The 21,741-nt window shown below is 43.6% G+C and overlaps 4 protein-coding genes across 5 annotated transcripts in view; all 4 read right to left on the bottom strand.

The window, feature by feature from the left end:
- The window catches only part of LOC120720480 (UV-stimulated scaffold protein A-like), a 36,592-nt gene extending 23,039 nt beyond the window's left edge, over positions 1 to 13,553 (bottom strand). Inside the window, exons 1-8 of one of the 2 annotated variants that reach the window (XM_040010194.1) lie at positions 13,372 to 13,553; positions 12,795 to 12,914; positions 9,961 to 10,114; positions 9,291 to 9,467; positions 8,648 to 8,768; positions 7,963 to 8,475; positions 7,166 to 7,275; positions 6,455 to 6,583 (exon numbers count right to left, since the gene is read on the bottom strand). In XM_040010194.1, the coding sequence (XP_039866128.1) occupies positions 6,455 to 6,583; positions 7,166 to 7,275; positions 7,963 to 8,475; positions 8,648 to 8,768; positions 9,291 to 9,467; positions 9,961 to 10,114; positions 12,795 to 12,904 (1,314 nt within the window). In that variant the 5' untranslated portion in view covers positions 12,905 to 12,914; positions 13,372 to 13,553. The remainder of the gene's footprint in view (positions 1 to 6,454; positions 6,584 to 7,165; positions 7,276 to 7,962; positions 8,476 to 8,647; positions 8,769 to 9,290; positions 9,468 to 9,960; positions 10,115 to 12,794; positions 12,915 to 13,371) is intronic. The other variant, XM_040010196.1, reaches the window with a different exon arrangement.
- The window catches only part of LOC120720494 (UV-stimulated scaffold protein A-like), a 31,167-nt gene continuing 16,700 nt past the window's right edge, over positions 7,275 to 21,741 (bottom strand). The window contains exons 7-8 of the transcript XR_005692960.1: positions 16,856 to 16,862; positions 7,275 to 7,400 (exon numbers count right to left, since the gene is read on the bottom strand). The gene's annotated coding sequence lies outside the window, so the exon portion shown is untranslated. The remainder of the gene's footprint in view (positions 7,401 to 16,855; positions 16,863 to 21,741) is intronic.
- LOC120720541 (nucleotide exchange factor SIL1-like) lies at positions 16,533 to 17,385 on the bottom strand. The gene is made up of 3 exons (XM_040010278.1): positions 17,196 to 17,385; positions 16,863 to 17,027; positions 16,533 to 16,781 (listed from the first exon to the last, which is right to left on the bottom strand). Exons 1-3 carry the CDS (start codon positions 17,220 to 17,222, stop codon positions 16,653 to 16,655), a joined length of 321 nt encoding a protein of 106 aa, XP_039866212.1. The 5' UTR covers positions 17,223 to 17,385; the 3' UTR covers positions 16,533 to 16,652.
- Positions 17,549 to 19,250, bottom strand: LOC120720542 (nucleotide exchange factor SIL1-like). Its single transcript, XM_040010279.1, has 6 exons — positions 19,027 to 19,250; positions 18,780 to 18,885; positions 18,577 to 18,663; positions 18,373 to 18,468; positions 18,170 to 18,291; positions 17,549 to 17,648 (listed from the first exon to the last, which is right to left on the bottom strand). Exons 2-6 carry the CDS (start codon positions 18,831 to 18,833, stop codon positions 17,549 to 17,551), a joined length of 459 nt encoding a protein of 152 aa, XP_039866213.1. The 5' UTR covers positions 18,834 to 18,885; positions 19,027 to 19,250.

Genomic DNA, 21,741 nt, shown 5'->3' with positions numbered 1-21,741 from the left:
TGGACGCACAAATCTATTGTGATAACATTGCTCGCAGAGGTAGCAGCATTCTGAACAAAGCTAACAGGAAGCTCTTGGATGCTACAAACGAATTAAGTAATAGCAGGAGTCTCGGTGTAAGGTGCAACAGCAGAGCAACGTGGTGCAACGTGAGTGCGCCCAACTGCATCTGTGGGATTATTGGCATGAAAGCCTACAGCTTCACAGGGCCATTTCCCCCCACACCCTTTACTTTTGCTTCCCATCCACTCGACACTGTTTACACTAATTCGATTGGATGCGTGGTCATCACTTAAATCACTTTAAGCATATTTGCACTGCACAAGACACTTACACATGTGGATTGCACAACACTGGACACTATATTTCTTCATTTCCATTTAATACTTGTACAGCTGCTGTTATTTATATATATATATATATATATATATATATATATATATATATATATATATATATATATATATATATATATATATATATATACATACATACATACATACATACATACATACAGATACACACACACCCACACACACACCCACACCCACACCCAAATACCAGAGGCGCAAAACACCAGCTACTGGTAGACAGAACAGTCAGCCGAGACTGCAAGACCAGACTGACCAACCTGTGCACTGCCTGGATTGATTACAAGAAGGCCTATGACTCAATGCCCCACAGCTGGATACTGGAATGCCTAGAATTGTACAAGATCAATGGGACCCTAAGAGCCTTCATCAGGAACTCAATGGGGATGTGGCGTACAACACTAGAGGCCAACTCCAAGCCCATAGCGCAAGTCACCATCAAGTGCGGGATCTACCAAGGAGATGCTCTGTCCCCACTGCTGTTCTGCATAGGCCTGAACCCCCTCAGTGAGATCATTAACAAGACTGGCTACGGATACCGACTACGGAACGGAGCAGTTGTCAGCCACCTCCTGTACATGGATGACATCAAGCTGTATACCAAGAGTGAACGAGACATCGATTCACTGATCCACACTACCAGGCTATACAGCAATGACATTGGAATGTCGTTCGGACTGGAGAAGTGTAGTCGGATGGTAACAAAGAGAGGGAAGGTAGTCAGAACTGAGGGGATTGAACTACCAGAAGGCAACATTGCAGACATAGAGGACAGTTACAAGTACCTGGGGATCCCGCAGGCGAATGGGAACCATGAAGAGGCCGCTAGAAAGGCTGCAACCACCAAGTACCTGCAGAGGGTCAGGCAAGTCCTGAGGAGTCAGCTGAATGGTAAGAACAAGATCCGGGCCATCAACACGTACGCCCTGCCCGTGATCAGGTACCCTGCTGGGGTAATAGGCTGGCCAAAGGAGGAGATAGAAGCCACTGACATAAAGACAAGAAAGCTCCTTACCATGCATGGAGGGTTTCACCCCAAGTCCAGCACCCTGAGGCTGTACGCTAAGCGGAAGGAAGGGGGCCGGGGACTGGTGAGTGTCAGCACCACAGTCCAGGATGAGACAACGAACATCCAAGAATACATTGGGAAGATGGCCCCAACTGACCGAGTGCTCAGTGAATACCTCAGGCAGCAGAAACCCAAGAAAGAGGAGGGAGACGAGGAACCATCATGGAAGGACAGGCCCCTGCACGGTATGTACCACCGGCAGATAGAGGAGGTGGCTGATATCCAGAAATCCTACCAGTGGCTGGACAAAGCTGGACTGAAAGACAGCACAGAGGCACTAATCATGGCAGCACAAGAACAAGCTCTGAGTACAAGATCCATAGAGGCTGGGGTCTATCACACCAGGCAAGACCCCAGGTGCAGGCTGTGTAAAGATGCCCCAGAGACAATCCAGCACATAACAGCAGGGTGCAAGATGCTAGCAGGCAAGGCATACATGGAACGCCATAACCAAGTGGCCGGCATAGTGTACAGGAACATCTGTGCCGAGTATAACCTGGAAGTCCCGAGGTCAAAATGGGAGATGCCCCCAAGGGTGGTGGAGAATGACCGAGCTAAGATCCTGTGGGACTTCCAGATACAGACGGACAAAATGGTGGTGGCTAACCAACCGGACATAGTGGTGGTAGACAAACAGAAGAAGACGGCCGTAGTGATCGATGTAGCGGTTCCGAATGACAGCAATATCAGGAAGAAGGAACACGAGAAGCTGGAGAAATACCAAGGGCTCAGAGAAGAGCTCGAGAGGATGTGGAGGGTGAAGGTAATGGTGGTCCCCGTGGTAATCGGAGCACTAGGTGCGGTGACTCCCAAGCTAGGCGAGTGGCTCCAGCAGATCCCGGGAATAACATCGGAGATCTCTGTCCAGAAGAGCGCAGTCCTGGGAACAGCTAAGATACTGCAGGACCCTCAAGCTCCCAGGCCTCTGGTAGAGGACCCGAGCTTGAAGGATAAACCGCCCGCAGGGGTGTGCTGGGTGTTTTTTAGTATGTATGTATATGTATGTATGTATGTATGTGTATGTGTATATATATATATATATATATATATATATATATATATATATATATATTTCTTCATACATTCTTATATATTTCTATACTGTGTATTTGTGTATCTTGTTGTACAGTTATTTTATTTTCAACTTTAATTTTTATATTTTATTTTATTCCTTCCTAGTTAAATTTACCCTTTTTAATTTTCATATTTATTTCCTATCTTATTCATAGTCTTTTTCTCTTTAGGTCACGAGCAGTTGTCTAAGCACATCGTACCGTGTATGACTGTGCATGTGACAAATAAAATTTGAATTTGAATTGACTCCACCCTCCTAGATTCTCTTTTCTCATTATTTAAACCAGCAGCTCTATCTGCCTCCATAAAGCTGCTCTTCCTTCTCTGCAGTTCACCCGTTATGGGAGACTATATTGAGAGGCCCGCTGTGAGAGAAACCAATCGCGTGGTGTGTCAGCCACCCGACAGAGAAGGACCCAGTAATGGAAGGCCTTTTAAGGTTAAAAAGGAAAAGCTAATTATGATAAAGGGGCTGTAAGTTGTGTGGTTATCACAGTGCTGGGCCTGCTGGTGCAGCAGACTGGTCCCTGACAGTGATAACCAGGCAGAGTAAGACGCCCGGCGCTCTGTCACTGTCACTGTGCCACTCTGTTCAGCTAAAGATGGATTCAGACTCTACAAATTTTATGCCTTTTTTTCCCAAACATGTAATGTACTTTGCATTTGTCGGTCCTTTGATAATGGCAGCCTGCAGTGATTCTCTAGGATTTGCCTCTTTTTCCCCTTTTAGAAACTATCTGCACTTCAAGCATGTTGTAAGCATCTCTAAAACAGCAACTGTTCATCATTAAACCGCTTCAAATAATATGAAGCAGAGCTCTCGTGAAATGACATTTCCGCTGGTCGGAGGGGCCGCTTCTCCTGCCCCTCCTGCTCAAACAGCAGCAGAGTGGCGATCCCAAGTCAGATACAGAGGCAGCGAGATAGACCTATCAGCTATCAAGCCACGGGGCACATTAGCGGTGGTGAAGTGAATGAATGGGTACATCCTCCCCCTTGCTCCCCAATTTCTCCTCTCTCCTCTAATGCATTATGCATTATGGCTGTACCTCACTACTATCTCACCTCTCCCAAATGTCTCTACTATTAATATTTCCATCCTTGCTATCTCGATCTCTCATGAGACTTGGAAGCCCACGCAGGAAAGACGTTCAAAGAAGAAAAAAGGAGGAGGATATTTTATAGCCTTGCACATCAAAACAAAAAACAATGATGATGCGCTCGCTTGGTGACACGGACGCAGACACAACAAGGCTTGTCCTCATAGTACGCTGCACGCTAGCAATGTTGCAGATGTGCAGCTGCGAGAAGTTAGTGGCAACCCCACAGCACCAGCACTGACCACATTTATATGATTGGACCCAAAGGGACCCTTGCACAGTGCAAAAAGATTACAATAAATCCCTGAAGAGCATCTACATGACAGAAGGGCAGCGATGGGTCTCGTTCAAAGTGTGTGCACTAATCTGTGGTTAACTGTGCATATAAACTCCACACGTACACAATTAAAGTCACACTTTCACACAATGTGTGCGCGCACATTTTCACTCTTACCTGCTCTGTCACTGGCTAACCCTTTAGAGATAGTTGCACGTTAGCTACAAGCCCTGGAGGTACAATGTGAGACTAGACTAGACTACGTAAGACACCACTTACTAACATTTCCCAAAATAGTCCTGACTGACTGAGTCAGAGAGTATCATGGCTCGTGGTGAAGCATGTGAAGCTGTGTTGATGGAAGCTAGAGCCCTTCTGGGACTAATGCACAGCTTTCATTGATATCAGCCATCAGCTGTTAAAAGTGAACAGAGTCAGGAATGTACGTCTCATGTTGTTGTACGTTCTACAAAAAGAAAACAGCATGTTGTTCAATTTGTCTTTTGTAAAATTGATGCATAAAATTCAATAAAAATGTCTGAGGGAAAGAAAGTGAACAGAGTCTGGGCTAGATCCGTTTTCTTCTCCAATCCAGGGTCATAATGGAGCTAGAGTCTGTCATAGGAACGGGGAAGGGCAGGGAGACCCTGCACAGGTCGCACTCACATTCACACCTGTGGACAGTTTAGAATCACTATTTAATCTAACCTTACTAACTGCATGTCTCTGGATTATGGGAGGAAGCCAGAGTACCCAGAAGGAACAGATGAAGATGTGGGCGACCGTGGCTCAAGAGTCGGCAGTTCGTCTTGTGATCGGAAGGCTGCCGGTTCGAGCCCCGGCTCGGACAGTCTCGGTTGTTGTGTCCTTGGGCAACACACTTCACCTACTGCCTCCTGGTGATGGCCAGAGGGGCCGATGGTGCAATATGGCGCCAGGGCAGCTGTGGCTACAACTGTAGCTGCCTCCACCAGTGTGTGAATGTGAGAGTGAATGAATCGTAAAGCGTTTTGAGGGTCTCAAAAAGCGCTATACAAATGCAATCTATTATTATTAAAGACACGAGAAGAACTAACTCCGATCAGATGGTGGATTTGCACCCAGCACAGATCTTCTTCCGACGTTGGCCAACTTTTGATCTGCTGTCTATGAAGATGGATCCCACGCGATCCAGGCTGTGGGGAGGCCAATCCATGACTGATAGTGAGCTTTTCTATCCCAGTATGCTTCTACTGCACCAGCAGTGTGTTTGGGATCATGAAGCCAACGCAAACGCTTCCCAGATGGCGTTGCATGGTGGATCCAAATCTGACAGTATGTTGTACTTTAAATAGTTTTGACAACATCAGAATCAGAATACTTTATTAATCCCGAAGGAAATTATGCAGCACCACTGAAAGAACTACAGACAGAAACCATGACAGAGCCTCCAGCATGTTTTACAATGACTACAGACACTCAGTCTTCTACCTTTCTCCTTATTTTGAGTCTGGATTCATCGCTCCATAAGCCTGTTGCTACTGGCTCTCCCAGGTCAGATGTTCGATGAACGTTTCTGTTAAAACATGCCTTTCACATACTGTTTTCGGGTTGCCACAGTCAGGACACTCTGCAGACTACGACAAGAACTCCAAGTTTTCTACCAATAGCACTTCATGGGATTACCTTGTTAAAGCCTCTTTAAAGTAAAGAAATACTGCTGTGTGTCTATCGAAATGTGTCATCTTTGACATTTTTATAGATTCAACTAAAGAAACAAATTATGATGATGGATGAGAACCTCCTCCCCTCAGTCAGAACTGTGATAGGTGGATGACCCAGAACATATTGCCAAGACAACAAAGAAGTGGCTAAAGTAAACATCACCTTCAAAGCCTTTACGTACAACATATTTCTCTGTCATGTACTGCTGACATAGCACAGAGTGAGGCTTCAGTCAGCTTTACTACATATACAGCTGTAGCCAAGCCTGATTCTTTGTTAGGTGCAGCAAAACCAAACAAACACAAGGACCCAATTTAGTCCAAATGTCCCTTCCTGGATGTAAAAGTGAAACTTTTTAAAAGGGAGTTGATGACATATTGAGTGTCCTCGGAGAAGCAGAGATGACAGCGCTGACTCCAGAAAATTCTTCTATGGACTCCATTAAACTTCTCTCTCCAAATACAAAGAACCTTTAAAAAGCAATTTATTTTAATGGGAGTTCTGGTTGAGGAATCAGTGTCCCTCTATAAACACACTCAGGTTGCTGCCGCAGGAGAACGCAACAGAATTTAGAGAAACATGAAGCTTTTCTCCATCGGTCACTGCAGAGAGGCAGCCAGTTATCAGCTGCAGCTGCTCTATCAGAGTCCTCACTCCTGTACTGTCACCTATGTAATGGAAGGCTCCCCTATTTGATTTACAATAGGATGCTGCCATCTACTGGTTATCTTCTATACGAGCACCAAATAAATCTGCTCACACATGTTAAATGTAAGCAAACAACTTTTTTTATTATTTAACAATAACAGAGCCCCGTGCCTAATCTTAACTACGAGCTGTATCGTTAGCTATAACTCACCACTTTGCGGACCCTGGCCTTGTAGTCGATGTGAAGCTCTTTGTGTTTCTGCAGCGTGGCTTCCAAAGACCTCTTCAGGTCAAGTGCTCGTCTCAACAGCTGCTCCTCAGCACCTGATTTGGTGAACACCTGCACACACAGGGAAACCAGAGATATAGGTAAGATGGCCATCCATCCATCCATCCATCCATCCATCCATCCATACATCCATCCATCCATACATACTCAGACAGCTGCTCAGGCTGCCCTCAGTAATGTGACCAATAGAAATCACGCTGTCAGCCAGCAGGAGCGGGTTTGAAATAATCTAAATAATCATGGATTCCAAAACCATGGTTAAGCATTGATGTAGGAACATTGATGTATGATAGCAGAGCCACTGCAGGTATTTACACCAGTATTTAACACAGTTAATGCACAGAGACAGACTTTCTCCAAACTCTCACAACAAACGCTGACTACGTTCTCTCTGTCCGCAACCTTATATATGCTGCTTATATATTCTTACATACACGCAGAAGATACAAATATACACACATCAAAAGAAGCAATGTTCTCAAAGTACTAAAGCATGTCTAAAATAATATCTCACCCTCTGTTTACATGGAAACAAGTGCTCAGAAGCTTATTTTCATGTTTAATGCAGCGCTAGCAGAGAGGCACTCGAGAGTCTTAGTGTCTGTGTGTGTGTGTGTGTGTGTGTGTTCTTACCTGAACCCAGCCCTGCACAGCTGGCAGATGTTTGGTTGTTATGAGTTTATGGAGGTCTATCACAGTGGAAACCACCGGCTCGTTATCCTCCGTCTCCTTCACGTGAAGACCTGGAAGAAAAACCGCGCTCACTCGTCTGACTGTGCGAACACATTAACAGGAAGGACTATCAGAGGCCTGTTTTAAGAAGGATTCTCATTAAACAGCATGATCCATTTACCTGGATGCTGCTGCTCTACTCAGAAGAGCCCCGTGATATTCTTTAGACATTTGTATATGAAATGCCACAAGTGCAACATCCTTCATGAGTTCTATTAGAGTCAAACATATCTGTGGTGCAGTCACATGTTTACAGGCTTTAATAAAACAAGTGTGGAAAGTGAAACAGGCACTGTGTTATGTCTGAATGTTAACGACTGAACTGTAATCATACGTAACACATCGAGCGCTTTACACAGACAGGAAATCTCTTATGCTCACTAACCCTCGTCTTCATTTCACTGAACAGACCAAAGGCCTCAGTCTTCAATGAATTTATTACCAGCATTTACTTTTGCCACTTTGAGTGCAGTCTGACACACAGCCCTACAAATAAGTGGTTAGACTGGATAGTGTGTGAATGCTACACTCTAAATTGCCAGTTTATAAGGTACGCTGTATAAATGTATTAGCTTAATAATGTCCAGAGGCTGTTTCAGGAGTAACGTTTGTAGTGTGTTCGAAGGTTTTGCTGTGATTTATTGTTTTCTTCGCTGGAGTTTCAACGTCAAGCTTCCACATGTGTGTGTTCTACGCACCAGAACTGAGGTTCAGATCCAGACTGTAGGAGTGAGATATGAGGCCTGAGTTCCTGATAAAGTCTTCATCACCAGCCTCTTCTTCTTCATTGTCTGTATTACTTTCCTCCTGCTCGCTCTCTTCTTCTTGCTCCACCTCCATGACTTCCCTCCTTTCAGCTTCCTTACTTTTGTCCATTTCCTGCTTCTCCCCATCCTTGCCTTCTGTACCTTCAGACCTTTTCTTTGTTTTTTCCCTCTCTCTTTTCTCCTTCCAGTTCTTTCTGTTTTCCTCTGTCATTCCCATGCTTCCTGTATTCTCATCTCTTTCTTGCACCTTTCCCACTCTGCCATCAGCCCTCAGGTCTTTGCTGCAGCAGGGCTGCTCATCATCTGAAGGACACTTAGTGGCTGGCTGGGAGTTGGAGGGGCTGCTGTTGGCTGTTTGGATGTCTATGGGGCTGAAATCTGGGAAAAGCAGCCTCATGCACGAGTCCATCTCTGTCAGCGTTGCTTCTATTTCCTGCTGTAACTCTAACAAAGAAACAGTATAAAAGTCTTAATGCCCAAACATTAATAACACCATGTGTAAAGATCCAGTTACAAACAAAACCACTGAGACTTTGGGTGTTTAACAGTTTCTGATAATGGAAATAAAAACATTGGTATTAAAACTAGAAGCAGGAATAACACGATGTAGTTTTACCCTCCATTTCTTTAGCTGCTGCTTCTACTTTCTCCTTGTAGATCCTCTCCATTCTCCTCCGTCTTTCCTCCTCCCTCGTCCTCTCTGCTACTGTTCTCGCCTCAATGTCCTGGAAGTCCACCTGAAAGCATGTACACATTGTTGATCACAAAAACTAGAGAGTATCTTCTCAAATAGTAAATCTACCCATGCACACAAAGATGAACAACTGCCTTTATGGTGGTTCCTCACTCACAAGGTCCAAACAATGTCACTGTTGCAGCTGGTAAACATATGGCTCTTTAACATGTCTGTACAGATCACCAGCATCATGCAGTTTCCAGAATCTGTAGTGCACTTCTATTTTTCACAAAGTCCAACTTCTAGAGGATTTTTAAGGCTGATACTGAGAGTTCTGAAATCTAAATCCGATAAGCAGAACACAGAACGCTTCCTAATAACACTCCTTTACCTCGTTGTTTGTATCATACTGCCTGTGGATCTTCTCACATGTAATTCAGATGTTATTTCAGTGTGTTTCATGAGTGTTTTCCTCATGTACAGGGTCTTGTGGCGGATTCAAACCGAGGCCTCTGCATTAGCCTCATACCACATGGGTTGTTTCCAGTTAATAAAAGTCACTCTGTATCTCTGCATCGCTCACCTTTTTAACTTGTTTGAGGAAGTTGTAGCCCAGTGCCAGCTTCTTATAAGCAGAGCCATAAGACGTTTGCCATGACTGCACAGTCTGGACTGCCAGAGCTCTCAGTTTCCTGGCTACTTCTTTAGGAGGAGGGAGGGGCTGCTCTGAATCAGTCTCTACCGTCAGCTCCAAGAACTCCTGTGGGAAGAAGAGAGGCGGAGGAATAGATGAGGGGGGACACAGAAAGAAAGACATCCTAATATTAAAGCTGAGTGTTTGTATCGTTCCTCTTTGAATGGAATTCACTGTACGTGGATTTATCCTACACAGATCACTTAGTGCGCAAACGTGAGCCGATATCAGCCGAAAAGCTAAAAAGACTTTCAGTTTGCCTTCGCTCCGTTACTTTTTTATTTTGTTTTTAGTGTTAAATAACTGTAAGACTGGGACCCGCTCACAACAAACATTCGACTCAACAGTTAGCAGTGCTAGCATGCTAATGGCGCTAGACAACCAGGATGTTGGGGTTGGGGATATTGCCAAAACTGATATGATGGCTTTTGTAGCAGTGTGGTGACTGCTATAAAAAGCCATCATTGGCCTTATTCTGCCAGTAGAAAGCCAGGTCCTGTAATGTTTGGTGTGCACTGGATGATCTCAGATGATTACTAGTTACTAGCAGCTGATTTACCTGGAAGTTGTCCACTAGCAGCATCCTGAAGTGGTGAGACCTGGAGAAGAGCTCACCGGCGATCTGGAAGGCAGACAGCCGGATCTCAGCATGTTCTTGGTTGAGCTGGGACATCACTGAGTGGTATACATGGTCTATGCAGTCATTAGACACTCTGTGAAGAGTGGAGAACAAGTGCAGAGTAATTAGCCCAGTAACTGTTTCTTTTTTAAGTTTTATGTTATGAATCACGAAAGAACTTGACATTTGTTGTACTCATAATGCTGACAAAGAATTACACGACTGTATTTAACACGTAACCATAATTTACCATGAATACTGTCAGTTTTCATAAAACCTTTCTTGTATAGACAAATACAAGTTAATACACACTTACATAAATTGCTTTGGATGATAAGGTCTTATTGTATTGAATGATCAGCTGTTTTCTTTCGTTCTTTGTGTAACCTTTATTTGACTGTCCAGTAACTTTTTATCTGTTCGTGGGAAATGGTGATTCTCATCCTGATCCTCTGTGGCAGGCACGTGCAGGGGTTGGGGCTTGAGCTCCTCCCCCTTTCCTGATGGTGCCCCAGGTGGCCTTTTCTTTAGACATTTTTTTTAACGGTGTGCGCGCATGTGGAGTCCTCCCTGTGCCTCTCAACAATAACATTTAATTATTAATCACAATTTCGCTAAATAAAATGATCTGGCTTGCATCGGTCACGTGACTACCATTGACCAATGCTCGCCCTTGATGGCAGAGCACACTGGTTGCGAGACGAAGACTGATGCAACAGAAACCAGTAAGCAGGGTGTACAGCATACACTGTAGGTAGAGCGTACAGCCCGATCCGGCAGGGAGGTGTGGGATGCCAGATCAGGTGCCCCGCCTCCTGGCTCTCCTCTCGTCTCTTTTGTCTTACTTGTCTCTATCAACCTTTGAAAAAGTCAGGCTCCAAAACTTTAAAGCTTTAAAATTTTACTTTACAGTTACAGTGAATTGATGTCCGTCCATCCATCCATCCATTTGCTTCCGCTTATCCTTTTCAGGGTCGTGGGAGCCTATCCCAGCTGTCTTAGGGCAAGAGGCGGGGTACACAGGTCACCGGTCTGTCGCAGGCGGGCTAACACACATACAAAGACGACTATTCGTTTTAAATTCACTCCCACATTCACACTATGGGCAATTTAGTGTTTCCAATTAACCTATCCCCATTAACTGCATAACTGTGGGAGGAAGCCGGAGCACCCGGGGAGAACCCACGCGAACATGCAAACATCAGACCCCAGCCTGATGGCGGCACTGAACTCGGGACCTGAGGCAACAGTGCTAACCGCTGTGCCACCGTGCTGCGGTGGATAAATGGTAGAAAACTAAACAGAAGAAAGTAGAAGAGAAATAACAATGTTAACATAAACCAGTGACACACTGGTTCAACCCTGGCAGAGCCTCCTTGGATGAGGGTGTCTGGTGATAATGGCCGAAAAACCCGATGAATCCAAGGTCCACTACTGACAATGTGTCCCAAGATTTTAATATTATAGTCTAGATCAGATCTCCAATCCCTAAACCAAACCAAGGAAGGTAAAAAATGGCAGATTAACTTGTGATAAAAGACGAAACACGCCGTGAAGTTGAGGCACACAACGATGCGTTCCGCTGTCCTCATAACAGCCATCAAGACTTTCTCCATTTGAAGCAGTGGATTATCAGGCACTGTAACATCTAGTCCTTCTATTGAATTATAACACACAGGAGTATTAAGTTATTATTACACGTTGGTAAATTGTCTTGTGGTAACTGATGAGACAAATGAGCGTGCTGTGTGTGCAACAGCACGACAAATATTACCTGTCCTTTTATTAACTGCACAACTGTGCTGGTCATAGCTGCTAGCTAACTGAGTAAGAGTGTCATGGGTCTGTAGGTCTGTCCACGCTTTAGGGAACATATTTAGTTTTAAAGCAAGTTCCCTGCCTTTCTTGGGGGTTTATATTTCACTAAAAACTGATATGCATATCCACATAATTATGGATTAAAACACACCGTCTTTCTAAGAAAATACATTAAGAAACAGATTATATTAGATTTACATTGAAAATAAGACAAAATGCTGAATTTACAGCAGCAAAATGATTTTATCTCTACAGTTTAAACATTTAAAAGCTTTCTGCACAGAGTGGATAGTCAAGCAAATTGAATCATCATAAATACATTATTTAATATTTATTACTTTATTTTTTTATTCTTATTACTTTATTATTATAGCACCTGGAATAATTAATAAGAGAAGGATTCTGGAAAGTGGCCATAGTATGTACAGTGTAAAATGTCACTGTATGTGCATGTGTGTGTGTATTTTATGTGTATAGATTTTTTGGCTAAATTCTTATTTTATTGTAATCTCATTAGACTTGTTCTATCAGCTACCATCTCCTGTGGACTTTTTAATCTCTCACGTCTCAGATCATCACAGCCCTGCCCTCCAGCACTATCAGCAGCAACAGTAACCCCTCAACAGCAACGCTGCACCCATCAGGTAACACATGGGCTATGTTTGCATTGCATCGTCCCCACTTGATGACAATGACATAGTATGAAGTGATATTAAATTAGCTTGTTGATGAATGTGGGTTGTTGTTATTCTATGTGCCCCTTTTGACATTGTCTAGACAATCTGCGCGCTTGATAACAGATCTTGATAGATTGAGGGTTTCCTTACTGTGATGTCAGATACTTGCAATCCTGACCCCTTTCCAAAGGATTGCACATTTTGGAGTCTTTCATTTGTTTCATAATTCCACTTTACACCTACAACTAAATAATCCCTGTGGAAATGCTGATGCCATACTTGCAGAGCTTTTTGACCTCCTTCATTTTGTCTTGGTTGAGCTGTGGCTGTCCTGATGTGGTCAGTTCCTCCACCAACTCCGATAGACGCTCCCTCTGAGACAGCTCCATCACTGTTCATCTGCACACAAAAACAGACCTTTAACTATACAGAGTGACTCAAGTTACACAAAGGTAAACCTTTACTCTGAATTAAAATCTTTCATATTAAAACTGGACAGCTGGCAATGCTGAAGTTGAAAAACTTGTTATTGGCATTTTAGGTACACCACTGCTATTTTTAAGCAAATCATCTGTTATTTTTCACAGCCCAGTATGACCCAGGTTAGTAACTGTGACCTTTATAACAGTCGCTGACACAAGCTGTTTGCTACTGGCAGTCAGTATTAATCAGATATTTGTGCAGCGTGTTTTATTTTATAGAATTTAACCAGATACAGAAAAATATACACAATTCAAATCAAAGAAACAAAGAAATCTCCAGATTTCAGGTGGAGTCGTTTAAGGCTAGCATCCACCTAGCTGGCACAATCCTAACAAAACATGAACACAACAGCATCTGCCGGTTAGCTTCTTACCAGCTTGTTCAAACACACTGAACCTCAGGGAGGCTTCTGCCGGTTAACGAGTCCCCTCGGTGAGCCGCTTCATTCATGACAAAGATCAACAACTGAAACGCGGCTGTATTTCTCTGTTTACATACGGCAGCGTTTAGTTATGTCATGCACTTCCTGAAAGCGAACGTACTACCGGTTTGACTTTTCAGAATAAGAGCTTCAAACTGTGCCTGTCGATTGTGCTTTATTATCATTTTACTGACTGTAGCTCATGGCTGTCGCTCAGGGGCGAGTGGGCAACAAACAAACAGCTGCTTTTCCTAAACACAGTTCTTAAACATCGGCTGCAGTCTGGGTTTGAGAGAGGCGAGGATTTCCAGTGTTAAAAAACAAAAACCTTTTTTTTTTTTTAAAGTGACCCTTTAAAATAAATGTTTTCCTTTCAGTTGAGTCACTTGTTACAACACATATGTAGTATGTATGGGGGCGTGTCCAAATCATGGACCTAAGTCAGATTTTACATGGGCCTCCGCTTTTACATTAAGATGTATTATTTACGGTCAGCGACCACAAACAGAATTACTGCAGCTCATCTGCAGCTCAACGTGCAAAGACCAAGGAACTGATCGTGGACTTCAGGAAGACCAGGAAACACTTGACCCCTGTTTCAATCCAGGGGGTCAGTGTTGACATTGTGGAGGACTATAAATACCTTGGAGTACACATTGACAATAAACTGGACTGGGCTAAAAACACCACAGCACTTTACAGGAAGGGCCAGAGTCGTCTCTATTTTTTGAGGCGACTGAGGTCCTTCAACATCTGCCGGAAAATGCTGAGGATTTTCTATGAGTCTGTTGTGGCCAGTGCGATCATCTATGCTGTTGCATGCTGGGGGAGCAGGCTGAGGGTCGCAGATGCCAACAGACTCAATAAACTGATTCGTAAGGCCAGTAATGTTGTGGGGATGGAGCTGGACTCCCTCAAGGTGGTGTCGGAGAGGCGGATGCTGTCCAAGATAAAGACAATGTTGGATAACACCTCCCACCCACTCCATGACATGCTGGTCAGTCACAGGAGCTCGTTCAGTGAGAGACTGAGATTACCGAAAAGCACCACTGAACGACACAGGAAATCTTTCCTGCCTGTGGCTCCCTGTACAACACATCCACTTAACACACTGGTTACTGCTACAGCTACACGTTTCTTTTTCAGCTATTTATTTATGAGTGACTTATGTATGTATGTATGTATGTATATATATTAGTTAGTGTATTGTCTGTCTTGTCTTAATGTTGGTTTATAATGGAGCACTGTAACAAAAAATAATTTCCCCCAGGGATCAATAAAGTATTCTGATTCTGATTCTAAAATGTCATTTCTCTTTCCACCTCATGGTGGCAGCACAATCTGATCTAAGCGACAACACTGAGTGATCAAAGTGCCATTCACAGAATTACACAGGGAAGAGATCTATTTGCATTCTTTACCAGATTAATCTTGAAAATCTATCTTGTACCCATGCACGGTTGCAAATACATCTACAGTGTCTGCACACTTACTGAAATACAGCAGAGAGAATAATCTAAAAGAAAGTTTAATGAACATTTTTGTCTGGAAACACTCATTTTTTATTGTGGAGCTATAAGTTATTTTCTCGAACATACATCAAACAGAACACCATCTGTTCAAATAAATAAGCACATGAATATTTTGAAGTTATCAGTCCAGAGTGAAAATAGTACTACAAAACCCACCACACCCCAAAAGAGCAAATCTATCCAAATTCTACTGCAAACTTGCAGCACATTCTTGTTAGTTGCAATAACTTGTATTACCAGACGCTTAAATTTCCTGTAACCTATAGAGTAGAACATATTAGTCTTAGAAAATAACATTTCAAATACAATCCTGTTTTCTTATTTTAAAACGGATGAAAAACGTGTTTCCATTGGGTGTGAAGTCAGGTTGCCTAAGTTACATAAACAGTAATTGTGGTGGGGGTGTGGTCTGTGGCTCTGCTGCAGGGAAGGGGTGGTGCAGTGGGTTCAGGTCGGGACCTAGAGGAGCTGGAAGTGGACTGCTACACCTGGCACAGCAGACGATGTCCTTCTGTCTGTATGCCACCAACAACACTCGTTCATGTTACAGTATCATTCACACTGTCACCAAACAGAGCGGCATGACTTTAAAATTAAGTGTCAGAACAGTTTTTACTTCCCATGTGGTCACAAAGTCTGGTTTTCATGAGGCAATACGAGGGGGGGGGGATCTGGGGATAAAGCACAGCACCTTAAGGGGTGAACCTTGAACAAGGCAATCAGACAGTGTTGTTTAATACTGTATGTACAGCACTCTATTCCACATTCAGATACTTCAGCCGTGGTTGCTGCGTACTTTGACGGTCTTCTCATAAAATCCGTCGCTCTGCTGCCAGTAAGCATCCACGTTGTGAGCGTCAGTCAGAGACGTTGCCGACGCTGCCTTCTGCATTGAAACTGACTTAACCCCATAACACGCGCACTTACCCAACCTGATGTTGTAATGTTAGAGTAAGTGCAAGCCAGTTACAATCCTGGCACAGTGAAGTTGCTGCAAAGCACATGACCAAGCTCTTGCTTCCTATCAAACGTGGCAAGCGGGACTACATGGCCATCACCAGGCCACCGTCACTGTGAACCAATTCCTTCTGTGACACATTCACTTGTGACGGCAACCAGAAGAGACTCCATACAAACAACAGGGATCACTGCTCTTTGGGATTAGCGGTGTGTGTGCAGTCGTATGTGCACATCCTCTATAGCATCTGGAGCACATACCTGGACTTACACCACCCTACCCCCACACACCACCCCCTACCCAAACACACCACCCTACCCACACAACCACCCTACCCCAACAACACCCCCTACCCACACACCACAGTGATTGGAAGGAAAAGCACGTTTACTGCTGCTAAAATCACCTCAATGTGACCTCTCAGAGAGGCCCTACGGAACAGTTCAGAAGTTGTGGAGAACATTTTTAGCGGCAAACGTGTAGTATTTGTTGGTTGTGCTTCATGCTGACTACATCGCAGAATCTGTCTTCCAGCTCCCTCGTTATGTCCTCATAAACTGTGTTCCTTGTCCACTGCTCTGCGATTTCGACTGTCTGACCCCAAACAGAGTACACGGTTGCCAGCTCCTCGATGTACGCCATGTTCATATGAAACGTCAAAGTGCTGTCCTCTGATCATTTCATTTTCACTTGCAGTGCATCTATGAGTTCTACAATCTCCTCAAAGTAGCTGTTCTCTTCTCCTAGAATATTTCTGACTGGATCATGTCCTGGTACTCTTGCTTCAGAGAGTGAAGAGAAGCCGGCAGAGAGCCGTCTGAGCGGTACTCATCCAAACACACTGGAGCCATTGCCAACAAAGCCTGGAGAGCCTGCAAAAAACAGCACCGACTCTCAGGGAAAGTTTTTAAACAGTTGATATCTATTAATGTAAAATAGATGAAACCACCCACCTTCTCTCTGTAGTCATTCTCTGAGGACTCCAGGAGCTGTGGGACCAGAATGCACCAGCCCTTCTCCAACAGCTCCTCCTGCAAAGACACCTTAGAGTACTGACGCCGCCGCTCATCATGAGACGCGTCCAGTACTGGGTCCAGACCTCCCTGGAAGATCAGCTCCTGGAAGAGGAAGAGAAGAGATCATGAGAATGATCCCACGAGCGGGGCACTGGAAAGTCCCAACCTACTGATACCAACTTTAATCATTCAGATCATTTAGACCTTGTATTTGAAGAGGAGCACTGCACTGGGCTGGAATCGAGGAGCAGGAGCGTGCGTCTACTGTACCTTCTCAGTAATCATATCGTATAACATGGTGACGATGCGTGTACGCAGAATTCCACTGTTGTCAGTCCTGAACAGCTCTGACAGGACCTGCAGACCCCCATGTGTCAGGAAGTGACGCTGTGCATAGGGGAAGTGACGCAACAGGGAAGCCACTGCAAACAGAACCTAGACCGAACACACACCACACACACTTCTCATCTCTTACAAGTCATGGTAGTCTTGAGAGTTTCCTGGATGAGAGGTGAAGCATCTTCACAAACCTAAACAAGTCGAGTTGCCTTCTTTTGTCAAGCTCTCTGTGCAACGTGTTGTCTCCAACTTTCTGAACATAAACTGTAAGCTGTGTGTGGTGCTTACCTTTTTTGGACTCTGAGTTGCTGAGCAGTGGCCAGCGTGGTTAACAGTGTCTGCAGAGCGCCATTCTCCACGGCTTCAACTTGAACTGCTGGATTACTGCAGGACACACAAAGTGTGACAACGCTGACAGTCGTGTTTGCTTTCAACTCAAGTGTTTTGCTCAGAAGAGATTTGAGACTTTCAAGACTCATATTCAACTATTTATTTGACTATTATTTGGAACTTTTCGACGCCTGGAAGTTGCTGCTTGGCTTTCAAAATTCAAATTTGTTTTTTTTCCAAAAAGAACCCAAAACCATGATGTACCACATGTTGTGCAGCCAGTGTTCTGTGACATTATACGATTTCATCTGATAAGCTGCAGCACTGTTGGAGTGTCATCACAATCAGGGTTATTGCATTACAACTCAGTCACATAGTAAACAAGAACAAAACAATGTTGTGCACAATTTGTAGAGAAAAGTCAAAAATGTATTTAAAAACCACCTGTTTTGATTTTAAACAGCTACAGAAGCTCGATGTGATCACAGACACCACTGTACAGCAAGAAGTGACATCTGCATATCTGGAACATCTAGCTCAGACTAATCAAGCTTAATCAAGTCTAAATATCATACCTGGCTAATGCAGAGCCCAGGACGAAAGCAGAGCTTTCCTGTAATCTGAAGTCAGAGCTGTTCAGACCTTCTAAAAGGAACTGGAGGCCCCCCATGGAGCACAGAGTCTGAGCATTATCCACCTAGCACACATACAAGCATGCAAGCAGGGTTAGAGACGGGACAATTCACCACAGTGTGAAACATCATCCTGTGTGTGTTACCTGATGCACCATATATTCGAGCTCCGTCAGGATGCTCAGTCTTTGTTCGCTAGTTGAGTTGCTGCTGTTGAACTGCTCCAGCAGACGCCTCATTATCTACACATGCAAGAAACTTCATTTGACTGAAGCTCAAAACGTTTCACAGTAACAGCTCACTCAAAGTCACGTCACAATCATACGTGAGATCCAGGAACACTGATGTACCTGAACATCCGTCTCCAGCAGCAGGTCCAGCTGAGCCATGTCTTTCTTCAACTCCTCCATTGTGCGAAACTTAGAAGCCACAGAGTCCTAGAAGCGCACAGCGAGCAGTGGAGACACACAGTAAAGGCTCATATGTGGGCACACTTAAAGCTTCTGCTGCCAGCATGTAATCAGAAGTTCAACAGTGGCATTTGTGCTGCTACCTTCTGCTCTGTGTCCTTGCTTGCAAGCTTCCAGTCCTCTTTTATCTTCTTCATGGCTCGTTTCAGCTCATCGGGATTAAAGGAAGACCGGAGCGCTTCTTCCTCCCTGCAAATGTACACTTTTACTGCAAAGCCATTTTATCTTTCCTACTACTGCCCCCTACTGGGTGCACTTTGCTGGAAGAAGTATTAAAGGGAGCGAAATAAACTACTGTCTGCAGACTGAAGTTTTAGCCTGGACCCCCACCTGTGCTCCTCTGTCCAGTATTTCAGCTGCTCTTCTCCCAGTCTGACCTCCCTCCACCTGTCTGCAGATTCAGCCTCACGTGAGAACCTTGTGGCACTGCCTGACCTGTGTGTGCACAGACAGAGTTGCTCAAAATAATTATACGACTGCTGAATATTATGAAACTCGTGAGCTCGCAGATTGATGCGACCCAGAAGCAGCAGAAAATGGATGGATGCAAATACAAACTGATGTTTGAGTCAGCTAATGGCTGTGTATATGTGATATAAGGTCCCGCATAAAGGCCTTTAGTATGTGCAGCAAATCATGTCTGTCAATAACAACAATTACACGCTGCCACACTCTAATGTGAATTTTTGTAATGAAGTACTCTGAAAATGTTTTGAACCACCCTTCTTGTTGCTACATTTAGATTTTCTGCTTTCTGAAAGTCTTTCAGAGCCTCTTTGTGCACTGGCTGCTTTCACTTCTTTTCACTCTAGACTTTGTACCTTTTGGTTTGTTAAGCCACTTAACACCAAATCATTCAAGCAGAAAAAACACCAGCTAGGTTTAAGGGTGAACCAGACAACACTTTGTTACCAGCTTGTAAGAGACTAAACATCGTTTCGTTGGCCTTATTAACAGGACATCCATGGAGATTGCTACAGTTACTGGGACTCACTCCCTTCTGGAGCCACCAAAGGAACTGCAACATGGGTAAGTGTTGATTGTTGCATCAATAATGGTTATTTAACAAATATTGGCTATCACAATAACTGTGTTGGTACGATTAAACTTCACAGATACTAAAATGATGATTTTGCATAGAGAAAATGTAACAACCTTTGTGAGGTTACATGAAAGGAGGATCAAATAAATTCCATATGGAGGCTTCATCTATCCTCATCTGAAGCATTAGATCATACACAAAGTTGTGTTTATCTTAGGACTGATTGTCATTATTCAGAACCAGAGAAAAAGCCCTGTGAAGGAAAACACTGAGGGCATGACCTGGTTTAAGTGTCTGCCTGCTCACTGGGCTGGACAACGTCTAAATCTCCTTCATCATCTTCCACATCATCTACTGCCACGTCTTCCTCTTCACCATTTACAGCCTCATGTTCTGGGTTTTCCACCACGATTAAATCGCCTCCAGACTGCACAAAGAGAAACATGGGAAGAAATTTAGACACCTCCCTGGTTTAATGACAAACACCTTTCTTTGGGTTTCATTCAAACTCAGATGTCATTTTTGATGGTGCTTGATTATTAAACTGCTGTTTTTTTATTTTTACTTCATAGCTCTTACATCAGCATACGAGCACTCCAGCTCTAACACTCCAAGATCTCTAAAGAGGCTAATTAACTTCATGGAAATATACCAGCATTTATACAGCGCCTTTCTTTTCTTTAGTGTTACTAATCATGCACAGCCCCTTTAGACTATGAGTCACATTCCTCCTGAGAAGCGACAGTGCACAGAACAAAGGCATCATCGCTTTTAGCATGTAAAACAAGGAGACCAGTTCTGCTGATTTGCAGCCCTTTATTTTTATTCTTTGCATGAGTCCTGGTACAAGATACTGTCATTTATGGTGTACTGCCATAAAAACACTGATGTCTTCATTTGTTACCAGCAGAGATGGGCAGTAGCGTTACTGTAATCCGATTACTTTTTTAAAGTAAGGAGTAAAAGTAAGGGATTACTATTGCAAAAACGGTAATTAGATTACTTTCCCGTAGGAACGCTGCGTTACTGCAAACCCTGATTTTTTGCGAGAATGTCTCACGTCAGTGACGTAAGCGAGTGTGACGTTCGTGACAACAGCTGTGTGCAGATCAACAATGGATCATATATCGAGTGCAGAGAGAGTATGAGCGTGCAGCGTTTAAAGCGTGGAAGTACTGACCTTACTTTGAGTTTGATTCCATAAAAAGTGACAAAAACATTAGTGTCCGTTGTGCGTGGGAAGAAAACTTCTTTTTACAGCAAAAAAACCCCTAAACTTCCAAACAGTAGCTACGACGTAATGGGAAACTCACGGAGAAACTCGCGGATTCTTCCACTGACCGCGGCACACCTGCACCAGGGTAAACCTCCGCCTACTGCACTCCTGCTTTACAGGTGAAAATAGAGCAACAGGACCGCTGAGTCTTTGACTTTATTTATTTTCTGCTGTGTTTTACTTGCATCTATTTGAAAGACTGAGTGTAAAAACAAAAAAATATTTTATTTATGTGCTGGAATGTGCAGAAAATAGGTTTAAATGTTAAACTAATTTCTTCCAGTCAGTGAATGTTGCATATAATTAAATTTTTACTTGATGCATAAAGTTAAAAGCTTAAAACTAATAAAACAAGTTTAAAAAGAGACTTTTCCATTTGATTACATTTTGTATGATGGATTATGCAGAAAAAGTAGAATTGGGCTGAAAGATCTATCGCTTTATCACCTGTTCAGGTTGTAAATCGTGTTTTTAAAAAGTAACTAAGTAATTAATTACTTTTGAAAATAAGTAATCAGTAAAAGCAACGGGATTACTTTTTGGGAAAGTAATCAGTAATTAGTTACTGATTACTTTTTTTCAAGTAACTTGACCAACACTGGTTACCAGTGAGAGTTACCTGGGTTAAAGGTAACAGCTTTTATCACACCGCTAATTCCAGCCAAGTCCCAGCTGCAGCTGAAACACACGTGGATGTTCTCACGAGTCTTCAGTTTGCCCACAGCCA

This window comes from Simochromis diagramma, unplaced genomic scaffold (assembly GCF_900408965.1).
Source record: "Simochromis diagramma unplaced genomic scaffold, fSimDia1.1 OVJJ01000585.1, whole genome shotgun sequence".
Classification (NCBI taxonomy): domain Eukaryota; kingdom Metazoa; phylum Chordata; class Actinopteri; order Cichliformes; family Cichlidae; genus Simochromis; species Simochromis diagramma.
Note: the sequence above shows the minus strand (reverse complement) of the source record. Positions and strands in the feature narration are given on the sequence as shown.

Coding starts and splice junctions, on each gene's coding strand:
- LOC120720541 (XM_040010278.1), bottom strand. CDS start 17,222: ATGTTATACGATATGATTACTGAGAAG. Junction 17,028..17,195: donor ACGATATGATTACTGAGAAG/GTACAGTAGACG, acceptor TTCCTCTTCCAG/GAGCTGATCTTCCAGGGAGG. Junction 16,782..16,862: donor AGAATGACTACAGAGAGAAG/GTGGGTGGTTTC, acceptor TGTTTTTTGCAG/GCTCTCCAGGCTTTGTTGGC.
- LOC120720542 (XM_040010279.1), bottom strand. CDS start 18,833: ATGAAGAAGATAAAAGAGGACTGGAAGCTTGCAAGCAAGGACACAGAG. Junction 18,664..18,779: donor GCAAGGACACAGAGCAGAAG/GTAGCAGCACAA, acceptor GTGCGCTTCTAG/GACTCTGTGGCTTCTAAGTT. Junction 18,292..18,372: donor TCGAATATATGGTGCATCAG/GTAACACACACA, acceptor TATGTGTGCTAG/GTGGATAATGCTCAGACTCT.